This window comes from Cherax quadricarinatus, chromosome 71 (genome assembly GCF_038502225.1).
Source record: "Cherax quadricarinatus isolate ZL_2023a chromosome 71, ASM3850222v1, whole genome shotgun sequence".
Taxonomy (NCBI): Eukaryota; Metazoa; Arthropoda; class Malacostraca; order Decapoda; family Parastacidae; genus Cherax; species Cherax quadricarinatus.
The window spans coordinates 20,215,472-20,233,932 of NC_091362.1; the positions used below are offsets into that span (position 1 = coordinate 20,215,472).

Genomic DNA, 18,461 nt, shown 5'->3' on the forward strand with positions numbered 1-18,461 from the left:
TTTGTGAAAGCAAGTGTAAGGCTGCTGAACAAGGAGGTGGTGGTGTTCTTAATTACAATAATGACGAATATAATACTTGTGTTGATAACTATAGTGAGCATCATAATGAAGGCTATGGTGTCAATGATGTTAGTAATAGTGATGACCGTAATATAAGTGGTGGTGAAGAGTGTGATGAGGGCAATGGTGTCTATAATGTTAGTAATAGTGATGAGCGTAATATAAGTGGTGGTGAAGAGTGTGATGAGAGCAATGGTGTCTATAATGTTAGTAATAGTGATGAGCGTAATATAAGTGGTGGTGAAGAGTGTGATGAGGGCAATGGTGTCTATGATGTTAGTAATAGTGATGAGCGTAATATAAATGGTGGTGAAGAGTGTGATGAGGGCAATGGTGTCTATGATGTTAGTAATAGTGATGAGCGTAATATAAGTGGTGGTGAAGAGTGTGATGAGGGCAATGGTGTCTATAATGTTAGTAATAGTGATGAGCGTAATATAAGTGGTGGTGAAGAGTGTGATGAGAGCGGTGGTGTTTATAATGTTAGTAATAGTGATGAGCATAATATAAGTGGTGGTGCAGAGTGTGATGAGGTTAGTCACATAGACATTAATGTTGAATACAATACTGTTGATAAATGTAATGAACACAATGTTAGTAGTGGCGCTGGTGATGACAGTTGTAGTGTTGCGTGTAATGTTAGTGGAGGAGGGAATGTGAGTGGTGGTGTCACCTATCATACATTCACACATAAACAGCGTCATGCTCTGGGTTTACGAAGACTCCCACGAGGCCTTACAACTGGAGGTGCACTTACAAAACTCATGGACAAGGGTAGCACTGTTGACATTGATAAGGTCTGCTATTTATATGAACAATTTTTTCATTATGCTGAGAAACTCGACAAGATCCCAGGACTACTATAATGGATCAAAACTCGTATAAACTTTCTATATTAAGCTGGAATATTGCATCACTTAGAAAAAGACTTCCTGACCTTCATCATAAAGTAACCACCGAACCCATTGATGTTGTGTGTCTACAAGAGTGCAGAGTCCCTGAAAAATCCCAACCCCCTAAATTACCATCATTTGTTGCATATAACCTCAAATCTACTAACTCTTGTGCTCTATATATTAAAAAATCACTTCCCCATCAACTTCTTGCACACAAGAAAACAGAGGGGCTACAATATCACGGTGTTAGGATTTATATAGGGAACTCTGCTCTCAACATATTTAACTTGTATGCTCCTGCTGATAAATTTAATTACTTGGAGCTCCCAACTTGTGCTCATTCTGAGCCTACTCTTATTATTGGCGATTACAATGCGAGACACAAAAGCATTGGAAACTCACAGTTTGGTAATCGTAATGGTAATCAACTGTTGTCACTCTTAAACAGTCATGATAATGTCCAAATTGTAGGTGACCTTGAACCCACACATATCTATGGAGGTGTCCTTGATCTGTGCCTGGGCTTCAACATTACTTCTGCCAGCTGTGAGTCTTCCATTGTAACAGATATAGCGTCTGATCATTTCCCTAGGCTAACCTCTCTAGATATTGGTAATACTATCCTACCTGGTGGGATATTCAAACGGAAACGTTTTAAGGGGGCTTAATGCTCACACCCCACTTAGCCGGGCATGGAGGGACATAAATAGAATTAAGGGTAACAAAACTTGGCAGATCGCGCACCCTCATGCCTTACATAGGGCGAATGAGTTAGTCAGTGCTTGGGCTGCTACATCTAGCTATGACAATCTTCCCAGTACCACACAGGTAAAATTAAATGACAAATATGATGCAAGGGAGAGACTTGTTTGCTTTATGCTCAGTAAGGCAGATGATTGCAACATTCCTTTCACTAATTATGAACTTGATGCAGCACTAACTAAGGGCAACTCCACGTCGCCTGGTGAGGATGGTATTACTTACAACATACTCAGATTGCTGTGTCGAGTACCAGGTAATCCATTACTTGAATTATATAACATGAGTTATATAACTGGGGAGCTCCCTCAATCTTGGACCAACAGCCTCATCATTCCAATTCCTAAGCCCAATCAACAAAATGCATTTCGCCCAATATCTCTTACTAGCTGCTTGTGTAAAACATTTGAGAGAATGATTCTTAATCGTCTCATGTACAGAATCAAACAATTTTTGTCTCCCCGGTTACATGGTTTCATGCATGGAAGGAGCGTGCATCATTGCATAGCCACCTTTCTCACCCTGCACACTGTCGCTTTCGATGTAGCCAACCGACATGTAATCATTAGTGAACTTGCCAGAATGGATGTTGGAGGATGGCTTCTCCGCTGGATTAAAGGCTACCTGTCCAACAGAAAATCGTCTGTGTTGTTCCAGGGACATAGAAGTGTAACTAAAGACTTTGAATTAGGAACCCCACAGGGAGGTGTGCTCAGTCCCACACTGTTCAATATTCTAATTAATGCATTACTTAATGCTATGCCTAGTCAGCCCCATCATTATGTGATTAGTTTTGCTGATGATATAATGATTCACACCACCGGATTCTCCAACACCCAAAACATTCTTAATCATGTACTAGCCTCGTGTCAGGACCTGGGGTTGATAATCTCTACTGATAAAACAAAGATACTCAATAGGCGTCCTCCTCGACAGAGAGGCACAGTTCGTCAGATCCAATTGCATGATGGGTCTCTTCTAGAATATGTAAGCAGATACAGGTATTTAGGCTTTGAGGTTCCACTACTTGGACTTGTTGTAACAAGACTTTGTCGCCAATACAAAGAACGACTAAGAGCACTTAGAGTTGTGGCAGGGCTTCACCCCAGGTATGGTGCTAATGTTAAAATTGTGAAAATGATGTATCTTGCTTATATTAGATCATTGGTTGATTATGCTGCGCCACTACTTGCACTCGTGTCTGACTGGAAGCTTGGAGGGCTGGAAAAACTGCAGAACGAAGCAATGAGGATCATTTTAGGATGCCCTCGTACTGCCAAAATTTTAAATATGCAAAAAGAACTTGATATTCCAAGCATCAGAGATCGTGTTACTGAAAGAAATATCCTAATTGGGGTTAATATGCTCAGGCAAGCTCATTGAAACCCCTGCACAGAAGCCCTCCAAACTTTCCTCAGCACTGGTGAACACTCCTCCAGATGGATCGAAAAAACTGGAACCGACCTCCGCATGAATCAGATACATGATCTATGTCAAGTAAGGCAACAGCGGCACTTCTCCGCTCCATGGAATATTACCCCATTCCAAACTACCATTCCTCCATTTCCCCCCAAACTACTTCTTAAATCACAACCAAAACTTCGCCTTGAAGCCAAACATGAGGCCTTAAGCTGTATTGATAACTTAGTCACACAGCACACACTCTCGCAAATTATTTACGCTGATGGTTCTGTTCACCAATCAACTGGTGCAGCTGGTAGTGCTGCTGTTGTCGTACAGAGTGATGGCTCTCTTAAAGAAATTGGAGCAAGCATCAATAATTGGGCCTCTACCCTTCAGACAAAACTGTTTGCCATACTCCTTGCACTGAAATGCATCTATGTATCAAAGATTGACAGCTTAATTGTAACTGATTCTCTGTCATCCATAAATGCTCTCAACTCATTAAGCATAAATTGTGGCATGCTTGTGTCAGAAGCCAGACACAGGTATGGTAGGATTGTGGACAGTGGAGTCAGAGTGCACATGCTGTGGTTTCCATCTCACATTGGTCTTCAGATGCATGATAGAACTGATAAATTGGCTAAGCTGTATGCTTTCAAAGAGGGGGTAGATTACAATCTTGGCTTGTCAGGTAGTAGTTTGAGAACAATAATACGAAAAGAACTTCAACTGAATTTTATGGGCTTAAGGCTCAGGGAGATTGACACCAGTGACTCCATCTATCATCATTCTATCATGCAGGAGGAGCCCCATGTCTATGGTGCATCCAACAAAATAAGCAGACTCTTGGATGTCACTACCGCCCGGCTCCGGCTGGGTTACAAGTATCTTTGGCAGGTTAAATCACCACCACCAGATGTAGACCAAACGAAATGTAAACTTTGCCAGATGGACTATTGTCACACCCTGCGTCATTATGTACTGGAGTGCGATAAAATTAATGAATTTAGAAACAACTCACTCAGAAGTGTTCAAGAAATGGCTAAGTATTTTATCCACAGTGGTATATTACAGACCATTCTGGAGAAATACCCTGACTTTGCTAGCTGTAAATAAAGCATTACCACATGTGTGCATGTGTGTGTGCATGTGTGTGTGTGTGTGTGTGTGTGTGTGTGTGTGTGTGTGTGTGTGTGTGTGTGTATGTGTGTGTGTGTGTGTGTGTGTGTGTATGAGTGTGTGTGCGTGTGTGTATGAGTTTGTGTATGAGTGTGTGTGTGTTTGTGTGTGTGTGTGTGTGTGTGTGTGTGTGTGTGTGTGTGTGTGTGTGTGTGTGTGTGTGTGTGTGTGTGTGTGTGTTTATGTGTGTGTGTGTGTGTGTATGAATTTGTATATATGTGTGTGTGTGTGTGTGTGTGTGTGTGTGTGTGTGTGTGTGTGTGTGTGTGTGTGTGTGTGTGTGTGTGTGACTCAATCAATATTTGCACCAATAACTCACTACAGTTGTGACCGGGTGTGGAAGTGTGAATTGCTCATTACTCTAAAATTTGTTCATGATTGTAGCCATGTATAAACGTAAGTAACCATTCTTACAGTATTCATTACCTTTGTAACTTGTGAATTCATTACCTCTGTAACTTGCTCAGCTATCAAAACTCTGAGGTCCAGTCCCTGGACCCATTATGTACCTCTGTAATCTTTTGACTACCGCCCACAGGATGGGTATGGGGTGCATAATAAACATATTAAACTAACTAACTAATGGGTTTTAAAGCCTATCGACCACTGAAGGGTTTTTAAGGCTGCATGTAACCTGTTCACTATCGGTCAAGAATACTTTAATACATAAAACAGGGGATTATAGTATATAGACTGAATATACACTGATAGACATACACCTAGCAGTGTATACACAGTGAAAGACCTACATTTAGCAGTGTATACACAGTGAGAGACATACATTTAGCAGTGTATACACAGTGAGAGACATACGTCTAGCAGTGTATACACAGTGAGTGACATACGTCTAGCAGTGTATACACAGTGAGAGACATACGTATAGCAGTGTATACACAGTGAGTGACATACGTCTAGCAGTGTATACACAGTGAGAGACATACATCTAGCAGTGCATACACAGTGAGAGACATACATCTAGCGGTGTATATACAGTGAGAGACATACATCTAGCAGTGTATACACAGTGAGAGACATACATCTAGCAGTGTATATACAGTGAGAGACATACATCTAGCAGTGTATACACAGTGAGAGACATATCTAGCAGTGTATATACAGTGAGAGGCATACATCTAGTAGTATATGCAGTGAGAGACATACATCTAGCAGTGTATACACAGTGAGAGACATATCTAGCAGTGTATATACAGTGAGAGGCATACATCTAGTAGTATATGCAGTGAGAGACATACATCTAGCAGTGTATACACAGTGAGAGACATATCTAGCAGTGTATATACAGTGAGAGACATATCTAGCAGTGTATATACAGTGAGAGACATACATCTAGCAGTGTATACACAGTGAGAGACATACATCTAGCAGTGTATACACAGTGAGAGGCATACATCTAGCAGTGTATACACAGTGAGAGGCGCACATCTAGCAGTGTATATACACAGAGAGACATACACCGGCCCGTGCTAGGAAAGTCTGTGATATCGTCTACAACTGCTTCACCTCACCTGTCTACAGTATATAAGCAACTTTTTCATACATATGCTTTATTCTTTTCAAGATTGATGGACTGATTACATCAACTCTAGGCTGAGGGACTGGTTACCTCAAACTCCTCAGTATGTATACACTGAGAGAAATATACCTCTCAGGGTATATATGCTGAGAGAAATACGGGTTTCGCTGTATATATCTTGGGCGTTATTCTTTAAAACCTCGTTTTAACTGTTAATTGAATAATAATAATAATAATAATAATAATAATAATAATAATAATAATAATAATAATAATAATAATAATAATAATAATAATAATAATAATTCTTATCTGCAAATTTCTTTATTTCAGCTGAAACTCATTCATTTCTGTTTTTCAACTCTCTTATTCTTTATTTTTCTTCATTTTTCTCTCTCTCGAGTAAATCATCGGGATCTTTTTCTTGAGCCTCTGTTGATCCTCGTCTCTTACGCTAATGTCCAGCACTTTATTCTCGAGTTCTATGCCCTCTTTATTGGTCTTCTCTGGTTCCCACATGTTATAGATTGTGGATATATTTTACAACCACCTTTGCCCCTTGCCTGCCTCGGATTACGTGAAGGGCTCTTGGTGCAAGGTGCCTGAGGTCTCTTCTTCTTCCTTTGGTCAAATAATAATAATAATGGTAATAATAATAATAATAATAATAATAATATTAATAATAATAATAATAATGGTGGTAGTAATAATAATAATATTGATTGTAATAATAATAATGGTTGTAGTAATAATAATAATATTGATTGTAATAATAATAATAATTATAACAATAATAATAATTTTCTTGACTCTTGAGCTGTGTGTGCATTATATAGAATTCCTCCAGCATATCATTAATCACCAGGAAGTAGCCAGTGGCTTTTTAAATCTCTCTGAATTGGACAAAGAACTAAAAACAATGTGGAAATAGTCATTATAAAAGTTTTCCCAAGAAGTCTCCAACTCGTTTTCCATTTCTGGCACTTCCTGCAACTGCCATTTATTAACTACGCAAATACAATAAAGAACAGGATTAAAGCAACACTGACAAGGTTGTAAATATTATGGTTATGCCCACAAGCTGTGGATGATTACACTTGTGTACACTTTAGGGAATTTCGTAAAATGAAACATCTCACCATGAGTGGTTCGTTTCTTGTGATGAAGAATTAGACAAGTGTGAAACATCTGGGTATCTTTATTGTTGACGTTTCGCCATCCAGTGGCTTTATGAATGTAATTTCAATGATATTAGGGGAAAGACAGTAGAACTATATACAAAAGACCAGGTAATCAGTCCCTCAGTTTTGGCGAAGAGTACCGTAGTTATGTTTATTGAAATGTGTTTAGGCCCTAGGCTACTTGATCACTCAGAAGTGGTCAACATCGCAGGACCAAAACGTGTTCTATTAAATATTTATTAGTCAACATGACTCACGAAATCGTAATGACACGATTGCAAACAAACTGTACTACGGGCGGGATTTGAACCCGCGGTCAGAGAGTCTCAAAACTCCAGTGGCTAACGCGACGGTCTGGAGTTTTGAGACTCTCTGACCGTGGGTTCAAATCCCGCCCGTGGTATGGCTTGTTTGCAATCGTGTCATTACGATTTCGTGAGTCATGCTTCTTATTAGTTCATATAACTGCAATATTTCTTTTCCATTTTATGAGACATGGTCTGAGAGCAGCCGCGGGGGCGATGACCCCCAACCAATTTGTCACATGATTCTCCTATTTTTACAGGATCCTCTTGAAGGGGGAGTCTTTCATCCTAGTGATGTGGAGCTACTCACCCATTCCTCGAATCAAACCTGATTTCTTTACGTTTCTCTTAGAGATCTAGCGATTATAAATATAACGAATATAATAATAATAATAATAATAATAATAATAATAATAATAATAATAATAATAATAATAATAATAATAATTGAAAGTAGCATATCATAGGCTTATATTATAGACAGAAGTCCAATGTTTTGTTATTGGCAAAAGTAATATTCGTTATTTATACCCGATAAATTTCGATAATTGTATAGAATAACGTTTTTTTAGTTCTAAATAGTTCGGAAAAGTTAGAAGCAGTGAAGTATTGAGCAAATATTTTCTGAAAAATTTGCACTGCTGTGGACCTGTGTTTGTGACAGGGAAATTCATCGTGAACTCTTTCCCGGATTTGATCCAGAAAAATAGTGGCAGATCAATCACTATGTTTTATTAACTTTACAAGACATATTGATGACAATATTGATGGTAACATTCTTCCTTAACGCCATATTAATGATAACATGCTTCCTTAACACCATATTGATGACAATGTAGATGGTAACATGCTCCCTTAACACCATATTGATGACAATATTGATGGTAACATGCTCCCTTAACACCATATTGATGACAATATTGATGGTAACATGCTCCCTTAACACCATATTGATGACAATATTGATGGTAACATGCTCCCTTAACATCATATTGATGACAGTATTGATGGTAGCATGCTCCCTTAACACCATATTGATGACAATATTGATGGTAACATGCTCCCTTAATACCATATTGATGACAATATTGATGGTAACATGCTCCCTTAACACCATACTGATGACAATATTGATGGTAACATGCTCCCTTAACACCACATTGATAACAATATTGATGGTAACATGCTCCCTTAACACCATATTGATGACAATATTGATGGTAACATGCTCCCTTAACACCATATTGATGACAATATTGATGGTAACATGCTCCCTTAACACCACATTGATGACAATATTGATGATAACATGCTCCCTTAACACCATATTCATGGCAATATTGATGGTAACATGCTTCCTTAACACCACATTGATGACAATATTGATGATAATGTGCTCCCCCAACACCATATTGATGGTAACAAATTCCATGTAAAAAAAATCTCTCTAAATTCCACTGTTATTACATCCACTTCTCGTGGGAGCAAAATACATTTTGTATATTTTTCATAATATAAGAAACAATAACCATATCATAATTAATTACATAAATTCACTAAGAACATCAAGACTCTGGGAAAAAAGGTTACAATACAATGTTTAAAACAATTCACGTCTGTTCCAGAAATTAGAAATGAATTTATACAACGTTTCGGTCCGTCCTGGGACCAAAACGTCGTCAAATTTCATCTCCAGTCGTTAGGTAAGCAGTGAATCATAGCTTCATATCACCATGAGCAATACAGTGATTACTTATCATTAAGAATACACTTACTTTAGTTTTCATACTATCAATAATTACACCATGACAGTCTTTGCACCGATAGGAACACAGCCAGATAACAGCAAGATTGCAGTTCCTCTAAAGGCTACGTAACACTGTTGAATGCAACTATTCTAGGTACTATAGTAGCAACAATAACATTACTCCACACCACGAGGAGGATCATACCCCCGTAATCACACCATGAACCTTCACCTGTGACGTTGAGGGTCACCACCAACACCATGGGAGGCTGGGTGGCCACCTGGCACCTATACTGGCCTTGGTCCTCGATGCGCGTCCGTCGTATCACCAGCTGCCAGCGGTGCCATCTGTCTCCGGACTCCCGCACCAGCGAGTACCTGCCGGAGCGAACAGGCTGGTTAATAGACTGGGTAAAACTGTTAGGTAAGCGTAGCTAATAGCTACGAAGACTGGTTCTGAAAATGGCGTCTTCAACACTCATACTGAATGACTCACACGGGTGAATTACGCATCTAAGCAGATAACAATAAAACACTGTACGCCGATAAAGATACAAGATAAGCGAGAGATAAAGACAGAGGTGAAAGAGGGTATCATTACAGTGGTATATAACACAGACAACGTGATGTGGGTATATTGATAGTGAAGACGCTTCGCTATCCAGTGGCTTGCACTTCTGCGTCTCCAATCCAAATTTAGAGACTGAATACCTCTATACTTCACAGTTTAAGTATGTAATATCTGTGTTAAATTAAAAAAAGTCACTGACTAGCTATACACGTATTCAGAATAAACCCAAGCGTTGCATATGTTTCTCATTCTAGGAGAGAGATGAAAGGAAAGGGTGAGTTGAGGAGAGAAAGCGATGAGGAAACAGAAATGATGATAGAGAGAGAATGAAGGGAGAGAGGGATGAGGGGTTGGCGTGTTTACATTCTTCCGCCGCCATTTCTTCCCATCTCAGTGGCACGCTACAAGGGATATTAACTGGAGAAGGGATTTACACTGGTGAGATTTTCTCCCCTTTACACACAAATATAATAAGTGTAAGGAATCAATCAAGCGTGGAAGTAAGTATACAATGCCACAGTGAAAAAAATAAAACAATGGAAATACCTTTGCACTTTCGTGTCTTCTCAGTCATTTCTTCAGGGAAAAACTGTCTTTGAAAACGTGGAAACACCCACGTATTTTCATTCTTTAATTTCATATATATATATATATATATATATATATATATATATATATATATATATATATATATATATATATATATATATATATATATATATATATATATATATATATATATATATATATATATATATATATATATATATATATATATATATATATATATATATATATATATATATATATATATATATTGGGAAGATGGAGGAAATATTTTGAGGAATTGTTAAACGTTGATGAAGATAGGGAAGCTGTGATTTCGTGTATAGGGCAAGGAGGAATAACATCTTGTAGGAGTGAGGAAGAGCCAGTTGTGAGTGTGGGGGAAGTTCGTGAGGCAGTAGGTAAAATGAAAGGGGGTAAAGCAGCCGGGATTGATGGGATAAAGATAGAAATGTTAAAAGCAGGTGGGGATATAGTTTTGGAGTGGTTGGTGCAATTATTTAATAAATGTATGGAGGAGGGTGAGGTACCTAGGGATTGGCAGAGAGCATGCATAGATCCTTTGTATAAAGGCAAAGGGGATAAAAGAGAGTGCAAAAATCATAGGGGGATAAGTCTGTTGAGTATACCTGGCAAAGTGTATCGTAGAGTTATTATTGAAAGAATTAAGAGTAAGACGGAGAATAGGATAGCAGATGAACAAGGAGGCTTTAGGAAAGGTAGGGGGTGTGTGGACCAGGTGTTTACAGTGAAACATATAAGTGAACAATATTTAGATAAGGCTAAAGAGGTCTTTGTGGCATTTATGGATTTGGAAAAGGCGTATGACAGGGTGGATAGGGGGGCAATGTGGCAGATGTTGCAGGTGTATGGTGTAGGAGGTAGGTTACTGAAAGCAGTGAAGAGTTTTTACGAGGATAGTGAGGCTCAAGTTAGAGTATGTAGGAAAGAGGGAAATTATTTCCCAGTAAAAGTAGGCCTTAGACAAGGATGTGTGATGTCACCGTGGTTGTTTAATATATTTATAGATGGGGTTGTAAGAGAAGTAAATGCGAGGGTCTTGGCAAGAGGCGTGGAGTTAAAAGATAAAGAATCACACATAAAGTGGGAGTTGTCACAGTTGCTCTTTGCTGATGACACTGTGCTCTTGGGAGATTCTGAAGAGAAGTTGCAGAGATTGGTGGATGAATTTGGTAGGGTGTGCAAAAGAAGAAAATTGAAAGTGAATACAGGAAAGAGTAAGGTTATGAGGATAACAAAAAGATTAGGTGATGAAAGATTGGATATCAGATTGGAGGGAGAGAGTATGGAGGTGAATGTATTCAGATATTTGGGAGTGGATGTGTCAGCGGATGAGTCTATGAATGATGAGGTGAATCATAGAATTGATGAGGGGAAAAAGGGTGAGTGGTGCACTTAGGAGTCTGTGGAGACTCAAAGAACTTTGTCCTTGGAGGCAAAGAGGGGGAATGTATGAGAGTATAGTTTTACCAACGCTCTTATATGGGTGTGAAGCATGGGTGATGAATGTTGCAGCGAGGAGAAGGCTGGAGGCTGTGGAGATGTCATGTCTGAGAGCAATGTGTGGTGTGAATATAATGCAGAGAATTCGTAGTTTGGAAGCTAGGAGGAGGTGCGGGATTACCAAAACTGTTGTCCAGAGGGCTGAGGAAGGGTTGTTGAGGTGGTTCGGACATGTGGAGAGAATGGAGCGAAACAGAATAACTTCAAGAGTGTATCAGTCTGTAGTGGAAGGAAGGCGGGGTAGGGGTCGGTCTAGGAAAGGTTGGAGGGAGGGGGTAAAGGAGGTTTTGTGTGCGAGGGGCTTGGACTTCCAGCAGGCATGCGTGAGCGTGTTTGATAGGAGTGAATGGAGACAAATGGTTTTTAATACTTGACGTGCTGTTGGAGTGTGAGCATTTAACATTTATGAAGGGGTTCAGGGAAACCGGCAGGCCGGACTTGAGTCCTGGAGATGGGAAGTACAGTGCCTGCACTCTGAAGGAGGGGTGTTAATGTTGCAGTTTAAAAACTGTAGTGTAAAGCACCCTTCTGGCAAGACAGTGATAGAGTGAATGATGGTGAAAGTTTTTCTTTTTCGGGCCACCCTGCCTTGGTGGGAATCGGCCAGTGTTATAATAAAATAAAAATAAAAAAAAAAAAATATATATATATATATATATATATATATATATATATATATATATATATATATATATATATATATATATATATATATATATATATATATATATATATATATATATATTTGGTGGTTTACAGGAGACACGTAGCCTTAATGACACTCGTGTATTCGACAGACTTTAAACTCATGCTAAAAGGCTTTTCAGCTGGAATGAACAAGGAATAAGTCAATGGTCGCCACGAACACACGTCACCTGACCACGGAAAGTGGTCCGAGCAGTGGAGGTGAACATTAAATGTGGTAATAAATTAGCTATTGGAATTATTATTGCGAGAGGGAGAGAGGGTGTGTGTCAGAGAGAGAGAGAGAGAGAGAGAGAGAGAGAGAAGGGAGCCATGACACCGAGATAACAGGGACAATCACGACATGCTGCCATCACTCTACTGCAGATCTCAAGCGAGTTTCCCTAACCAATTTCTGCAGCGCTCTTCACCCATCCTGACCTAGAAAGCCCTTCACTGGTGTGTGTGTGTGTGTGTGTGTGTGTGTGTGGATTGGCGGCTCCTTTGAGCAGACTGCCAGGAGACGGTTCAAGTTGCTCATAGAGTCCCCCACATGTTGACTCTCCGTCTATACCAGACGTTTCCCCAGCAACAGGCCAGCTGGGGGCTGTTGCTGCAAAATTATATTCGCTGTACTGGGTCATGATACGGACACTAAGCGTCCGTGGTTCTCCACTCTCTATTTGCGTCATGTCACCCTTGTTCTTGAAACTGATGTGTGATGTGAGGTGGTTTTATTGTTGGTTGATATTTTAGCAATTTTGTGGAAGTTAGTCCTGCTTAAATCTTGTGTTAACCCTCAGTTTTTAATTGCGAGCAAATGTAATGAGGGACAAAATGTTTATTAAACATGTGCATAAGTACAAAAATAACGAAAAGTTACATTAATTTTAGAACGCATACACACACACGCACACACACACACACACACACACTCACACACACACACACACACACACACACACACACACACACACACACACACACACACACACACACACACACACACACACACACACACACACACACACACACAGAAGTTGAGATAAATAGGCTGAAGCGAGTTACAGGGGCAGTGACCAGAGAAGACAGCATATGAGCTGCGAGGCCGAACAGGAAGGAAGGAATTATGAATTATGCTAAGGTCATATCAGCCTGCCAAGGAGGGCCAAGGAGTGAAAGGGAAGAACAGCTGAGTGCAGATGGAGAAGGTGATAGGTCGAATGCTGAGGCACAACCATGCTATCAAGAGCCACTGGAAAAATCAAGGGAGAAACTGACCACATACAGGCAGGATCCAGAGTCACAGAGGGTGAGGCAATGGGAGGAGGAAAGGGCAAAATCAGTGTTTATCCATGGGCTTCAGGAGAGAGAGGAAAGGACACACACTGAAAGGAAGCAGGAAGAAAGAAAGGAGATTGAGAAAATCATCACGGAAATAGGTGAAGAGATGGACGAGATTGTAAATTTTCAGAGAATAGGGGGGTACTCGAAGGGGAGAAACCGACCAATCAAGCTGATTCTCAGGACGGAAACAGTGCGGAACAGGATCCTCCAAGAGAAACCACGGTTGAAATACTCGGAAGAGTACAAGAAGGTGTTCCTAGACAGAGACAGAACACAATCAGAACGACAGCAGCTGAGGGAGAGGACAAAAAAGCGAAAGGAGCTAGGAAAAGAGACAAGGATGGAGCCAGCAGAGGTCAGTCAGAGCAGAACAGAACAGCAAGGGCAAGCACACACACAACTATTCTCAGAACCATACAACCTATCACACCATCCCAACACACACTACAATCCATACCCACAGCCTCCACCCAACACCGAGCTATAGAATCCCACAGTATTCTACCAGGTCTCCCACCCTCACAGGCCCCCCAAACCACAGTGTTGGAAAGGAAACTGAAGGTATGGTACACAAACGCTGATGGAATAACAAATAAGTGGGAGGAGTGGCATGAAACGCTGATGGAATAACAAATAAGTGGGAGGAGTGGCATGAAAGAGTCAAAGAGGCATCACCGGACATCATAGCTCTCACAGAAACCAAGCTTACAGGTATGATAACAGATGCCATCTTTCCAACGGGATACCAAATCCTGAGGAAAGACAGAGAGAACAGGGGGGGTGGAGGAGTGGCATTGCTGATCAAAAATCGCTGGAATTTTGATGAGCTGGAGAGAGGAGACAGCGGAGAAGAAAGTGATTACATATCGGGAACGCTTCACTCTGGAGGTCCCAAGGTGGTAATAGCAGTGATGTATAACCCACCACAGAACAGCAGGAGGCCAAGGCAAGAGTACGACGAGAGCAATAGAGCGATGGTTGACACACTGGCTACAGTGGCCAGAAGAGCTCATGCATGCAGGGCAAAGCTCCTGATCATGGGTGACTTTAACCACAAGGAGATCGATTGGGAGAACTTGGACCCGCATGGGGGCCAAGATACATGGAGGGCTAAGATGATGGAGGTGGTACTGGAAAACTTCATGTACCAACACGTAAGGGACACTACAAGAGAGAGAGGAGGGGATGAACCAGCAAGGCTGGACTTAGTATTCACATTGAGTAGTGCAGATATCGAGGACATCACATATGAAAGACCCCTTGGGGCCAGTAACCATGTGGTTTTAAGCTTCGAATACACAGTAGAGCTACAAGTGGAGGGAGAAGCAGGAAGGCCAGGACGAATGAAGCCAAACTACAAGAAAGGGGACTACACAGAAATGAGGAACTTCCTGAACGGGGTTCAGTGGGACAGAGAACTGGCAGGGAAGCCAGTTAATGAGATGATGGAATATGTAGCAACAAAATGCAAGGAGGTTGAGGAGAGGTTTGTACCCAAGGGTAACAGGAATAATGAAAAAGCCAGGATGAGCCCATGGTTTACCCAAAGGTGCAGGGAGGCAAAAACCAAGTGTGCTAGGGAATGGAAGAAATATAGAAGGCAAAAGACCAAGGAGAATAAGGAGAGCAGTCGTAGAGCCAGAAACGAATATGCACAGATAAGAAGGGAGGCTCAACGACAATATGAAAATGACATAGCAGCGAAAGTCAAATCTGACCCGAAACTGTTGTACAGCCACATCAGGAGGAAAACAACAGTCAAGGACCAGGTAATCAGGCTAAGGAAGGAAGGAGGAGAGACAACAAGAAATGACCGTGAAGTATGTGAGGAACTCAACAAGAGATTCAAAGAAGTGTTCACAGAGGAGACAGAAGGGGCTCCAGAAAGACGGAGAGGTGGGGCACACCACCATGTGCTGGACACAGTGCACACAACCGAGGAAGAAGTGAAGAGGCTTCTGAGTGAGCTAGATACCTCAAAGGCAATGGGGCCAGATAACATCTCCCCATGGGTATTGAGAGAGGGAGCAGAGGCGCTATGTGTACCCCTAACAACAATATACAATACATCTATCGAAACAGGGAGATTGCCTGAGGCATGGAAGACAGCAAATGTAGTCCCAATCTTTAAAAAATGAGACAGACATGAAGCATTAAACTACAGACCAGTGTCACTGACATGTATAGTATGCAAAATCATGGAGAAGATTATCAGGAGAAGAGTGGTGGAACACCTAGAAAGGAATGATCTCATCAACAGCAGCCAACATGGTTTCAGGGACGGGAAATCCTGTGTCACGAACCTACTGGAGTTCTATGACATGGTGACAGCAGTAAGACAAGAGAGAGAGGGGTGGGTGGATTGCATATTCTTGGACTGCAAGAAGGCGTTTGACACAGTTCCACACAAGAGATTGGTGCAAAAACTGGAGGACCAAGCAGGGATAACAGGGAAGGCACTACAATGGATCAGGGAATACTTGTCAGGAAGACAGCAGCGAGTCATGGTACGTGGCGAGGTGTCAGAGTGGGCACCTGTGACCAGCGGGGTCCCGCAGGGGTCAGTCCTAGGACCAGTGCTGTTTCTGGTATTTGTGAACGACATGACGGAAGGAATAGACTCTGAGGTGTCCCTGTTTGCAGATGACGTGAAGTTGATGAGAAGAATTCACTCGATCGAAGACCAGGCAGAACTACAAAGGGATCTGGACAGGCTGCAGACCTGGTCCAGCAATTGGCTCCTGGAGTTCAATCCCACCAAGTGCAAAGTCATGAAGATTGGGGAAGGGCAAAGAAGACCGCAGACGGAGTACAGTCTAGGGGGCCAGAGACTACAAACCTCACTCAAGGAAAAAGATCTTGGGGTGAGTATAACACCAGGCACATCTCCTGAAGCGCACATCAATCAAATAACTGCTGCAGCATATGGGCGCCTAGCAAACCTCAGAACAGCATTCCGACATCTTAATAAGGAATTGTTCAGGACCCTGTACACCGTGTACGTTAGGCCCATATTGGAGTATGCGGCACCAGTTTGGAACCCACACCTAGCCAAGCACGTAAAGAAACTAGAGAAAGTGCAAAGGTTTGCAACAAGACTAGTCCCAGAGCTAAGAGGTATGTCCTACGAGGAGAGGTTAAGGGAAATCAACCTGACGACACTGGAGGACAGGAGAGATAGGGGGGACATGATAACGACATACAAAATACTGAGAGGAATTGACAAGGTGGACAAAGACAGGATGTTCCAGAGATTGGACACAGTAACAAGGGGACACAGTTGGAAGTTGAAGACACAGATGAATCACAGGGATGTTAGGAATTATTTCTTCAGCCACAGAGTAGTCAGTAAGTGGAATAGTTTGGGAAGCGATGTAGTGAAGGCAGGATCCATACATAGCTTTAAGCAGAGGTATGATAAAGCTCACGGTTCAGAGAGAGTGACCTAGTAGCGATCAGTGAAGAGGCGGGGCCAGGAGCTCGGACTCGACCCCCGCAACCTCAACTAGGTGAGTACAACTAGGTGAGTACACACATACACACGCTCTGGACCACTCGGCCACAGATACCCAAAAGATGGGCAGCATTCTTTACAAGTTTCTTCCCAACCCGAGCACGTCATTAGGCCTCAAGCACGGCTTCAAGGTATCTAATTCTCCTTCTGTATATTCTGACCCCACAAGCGATTTTTATATCAACCCTGCTGCCTGCATTCTTTCTCTATATACACCCGTTTCTTTCTGCGTGGCGCAGTGATATAACAATCGCTTGTGGGGTCAGAAAATACAGGAGGAGAATAAAGTACCCTGAAACCATGCGTGAGACCCACTGGTGTGCCCGGGCTGGAAAAAAAACATGGCTTTTGAACCAGGCTGCCCAACTTTTGAGGCATCTGTGGCCGAGTGGTCTAGAGCGCCATTTGGGTAACCTTGCCAGCCTTCCCTGATGTGGCTTCGAATCCCGCTGACTGCTGTTTTTCTCTGTATACATATATATATATATATATATATATATATATATATATATATATATATATATATATATATATATATATATATATATATGTGTGTGTGTGTGTGTGTGTGTGTGTGTAAAATATAGGGAGGTACCACCTCTAGGACTGTCATAGGGACCCTCATCCTCAGAGAAAAGAATAAACTTGCTTCAGGGAAAACTCAAGGTTCTCTCTGAAGCTGTTTGAGAATTTTCTCCTACCACCCCCTATATTTCAAGTATGTTTTATTTAAAGACAAAATACATTGGCCAAACATTCACAAAAATACAACAGAAAGTAAAACAACATAGGTAACTCAGAGCTACATCTCGAATACTTCGTCCAGCTCCCCTGCGGTGGGCCGCGTGCCCAGAATGCTGCAGGAATTTCCTCTCTAGATCGCAACACTGAGTCTCTGAAAGAGGAAGCTGGTCGCCCTGTGGTCCTTGGTTTCTATGATAAGCTTTTCACCCAGCTCTTTGAGGAACTTTAGAGCACACTTGCCCCATGCTCCAAGGGTCTCCGACCCTATTGGAATGAAGTTATAGCAAGGGGGAAGGTCTTCATATTTTCGGATCTTCTGGGTCTCCCTGTGGCTGGCAGTTCCACCCCCTTCCACTACAGAGTATGGCAAGTAGGTGTCTGCCAATGTGGCAGCACAGGTGTAGTCCCAGGCAATCTGCTTTCCATCCTTCCAGGGTAGCATAGT

The 18,461-nt window shown here is 41.5% G+C and overlaps 2 protein-coding genes across 2 annotated transcripts in view; both read right to left on the reverse strand.

Moving 5' to 3' along the window:
* The window catches only part of Gbs-76A (Glycogen binding subunit 76A), a 579,812-nt gene that overhangs the window by 135,543 nt on the left and 425,808 nt on the right, over positions 1-18,461 (reverse strand). The gene's annotated exons all lie outside the window — the stretch shown is intronic.
* LOC128700366 (basement membrane-specific heparan sulfate proteoglycan core protein) overlaps positions 1-18,461 on the reverse strand; it is a 262,686-nt gene that overhangs the window by 20,767 nt on the left and 223,458 nt on the right. The window contains exon 5 of the mRNA XM_053793521.2: positions 9,298-9,443. Coding sequence (XP_053649496.1) covers positions 9,298-9,443 — 146 coding nt within the window. The remainder of the gene's footprint in view (positions 1-9,297; positions 9,444-18,461) is intronic.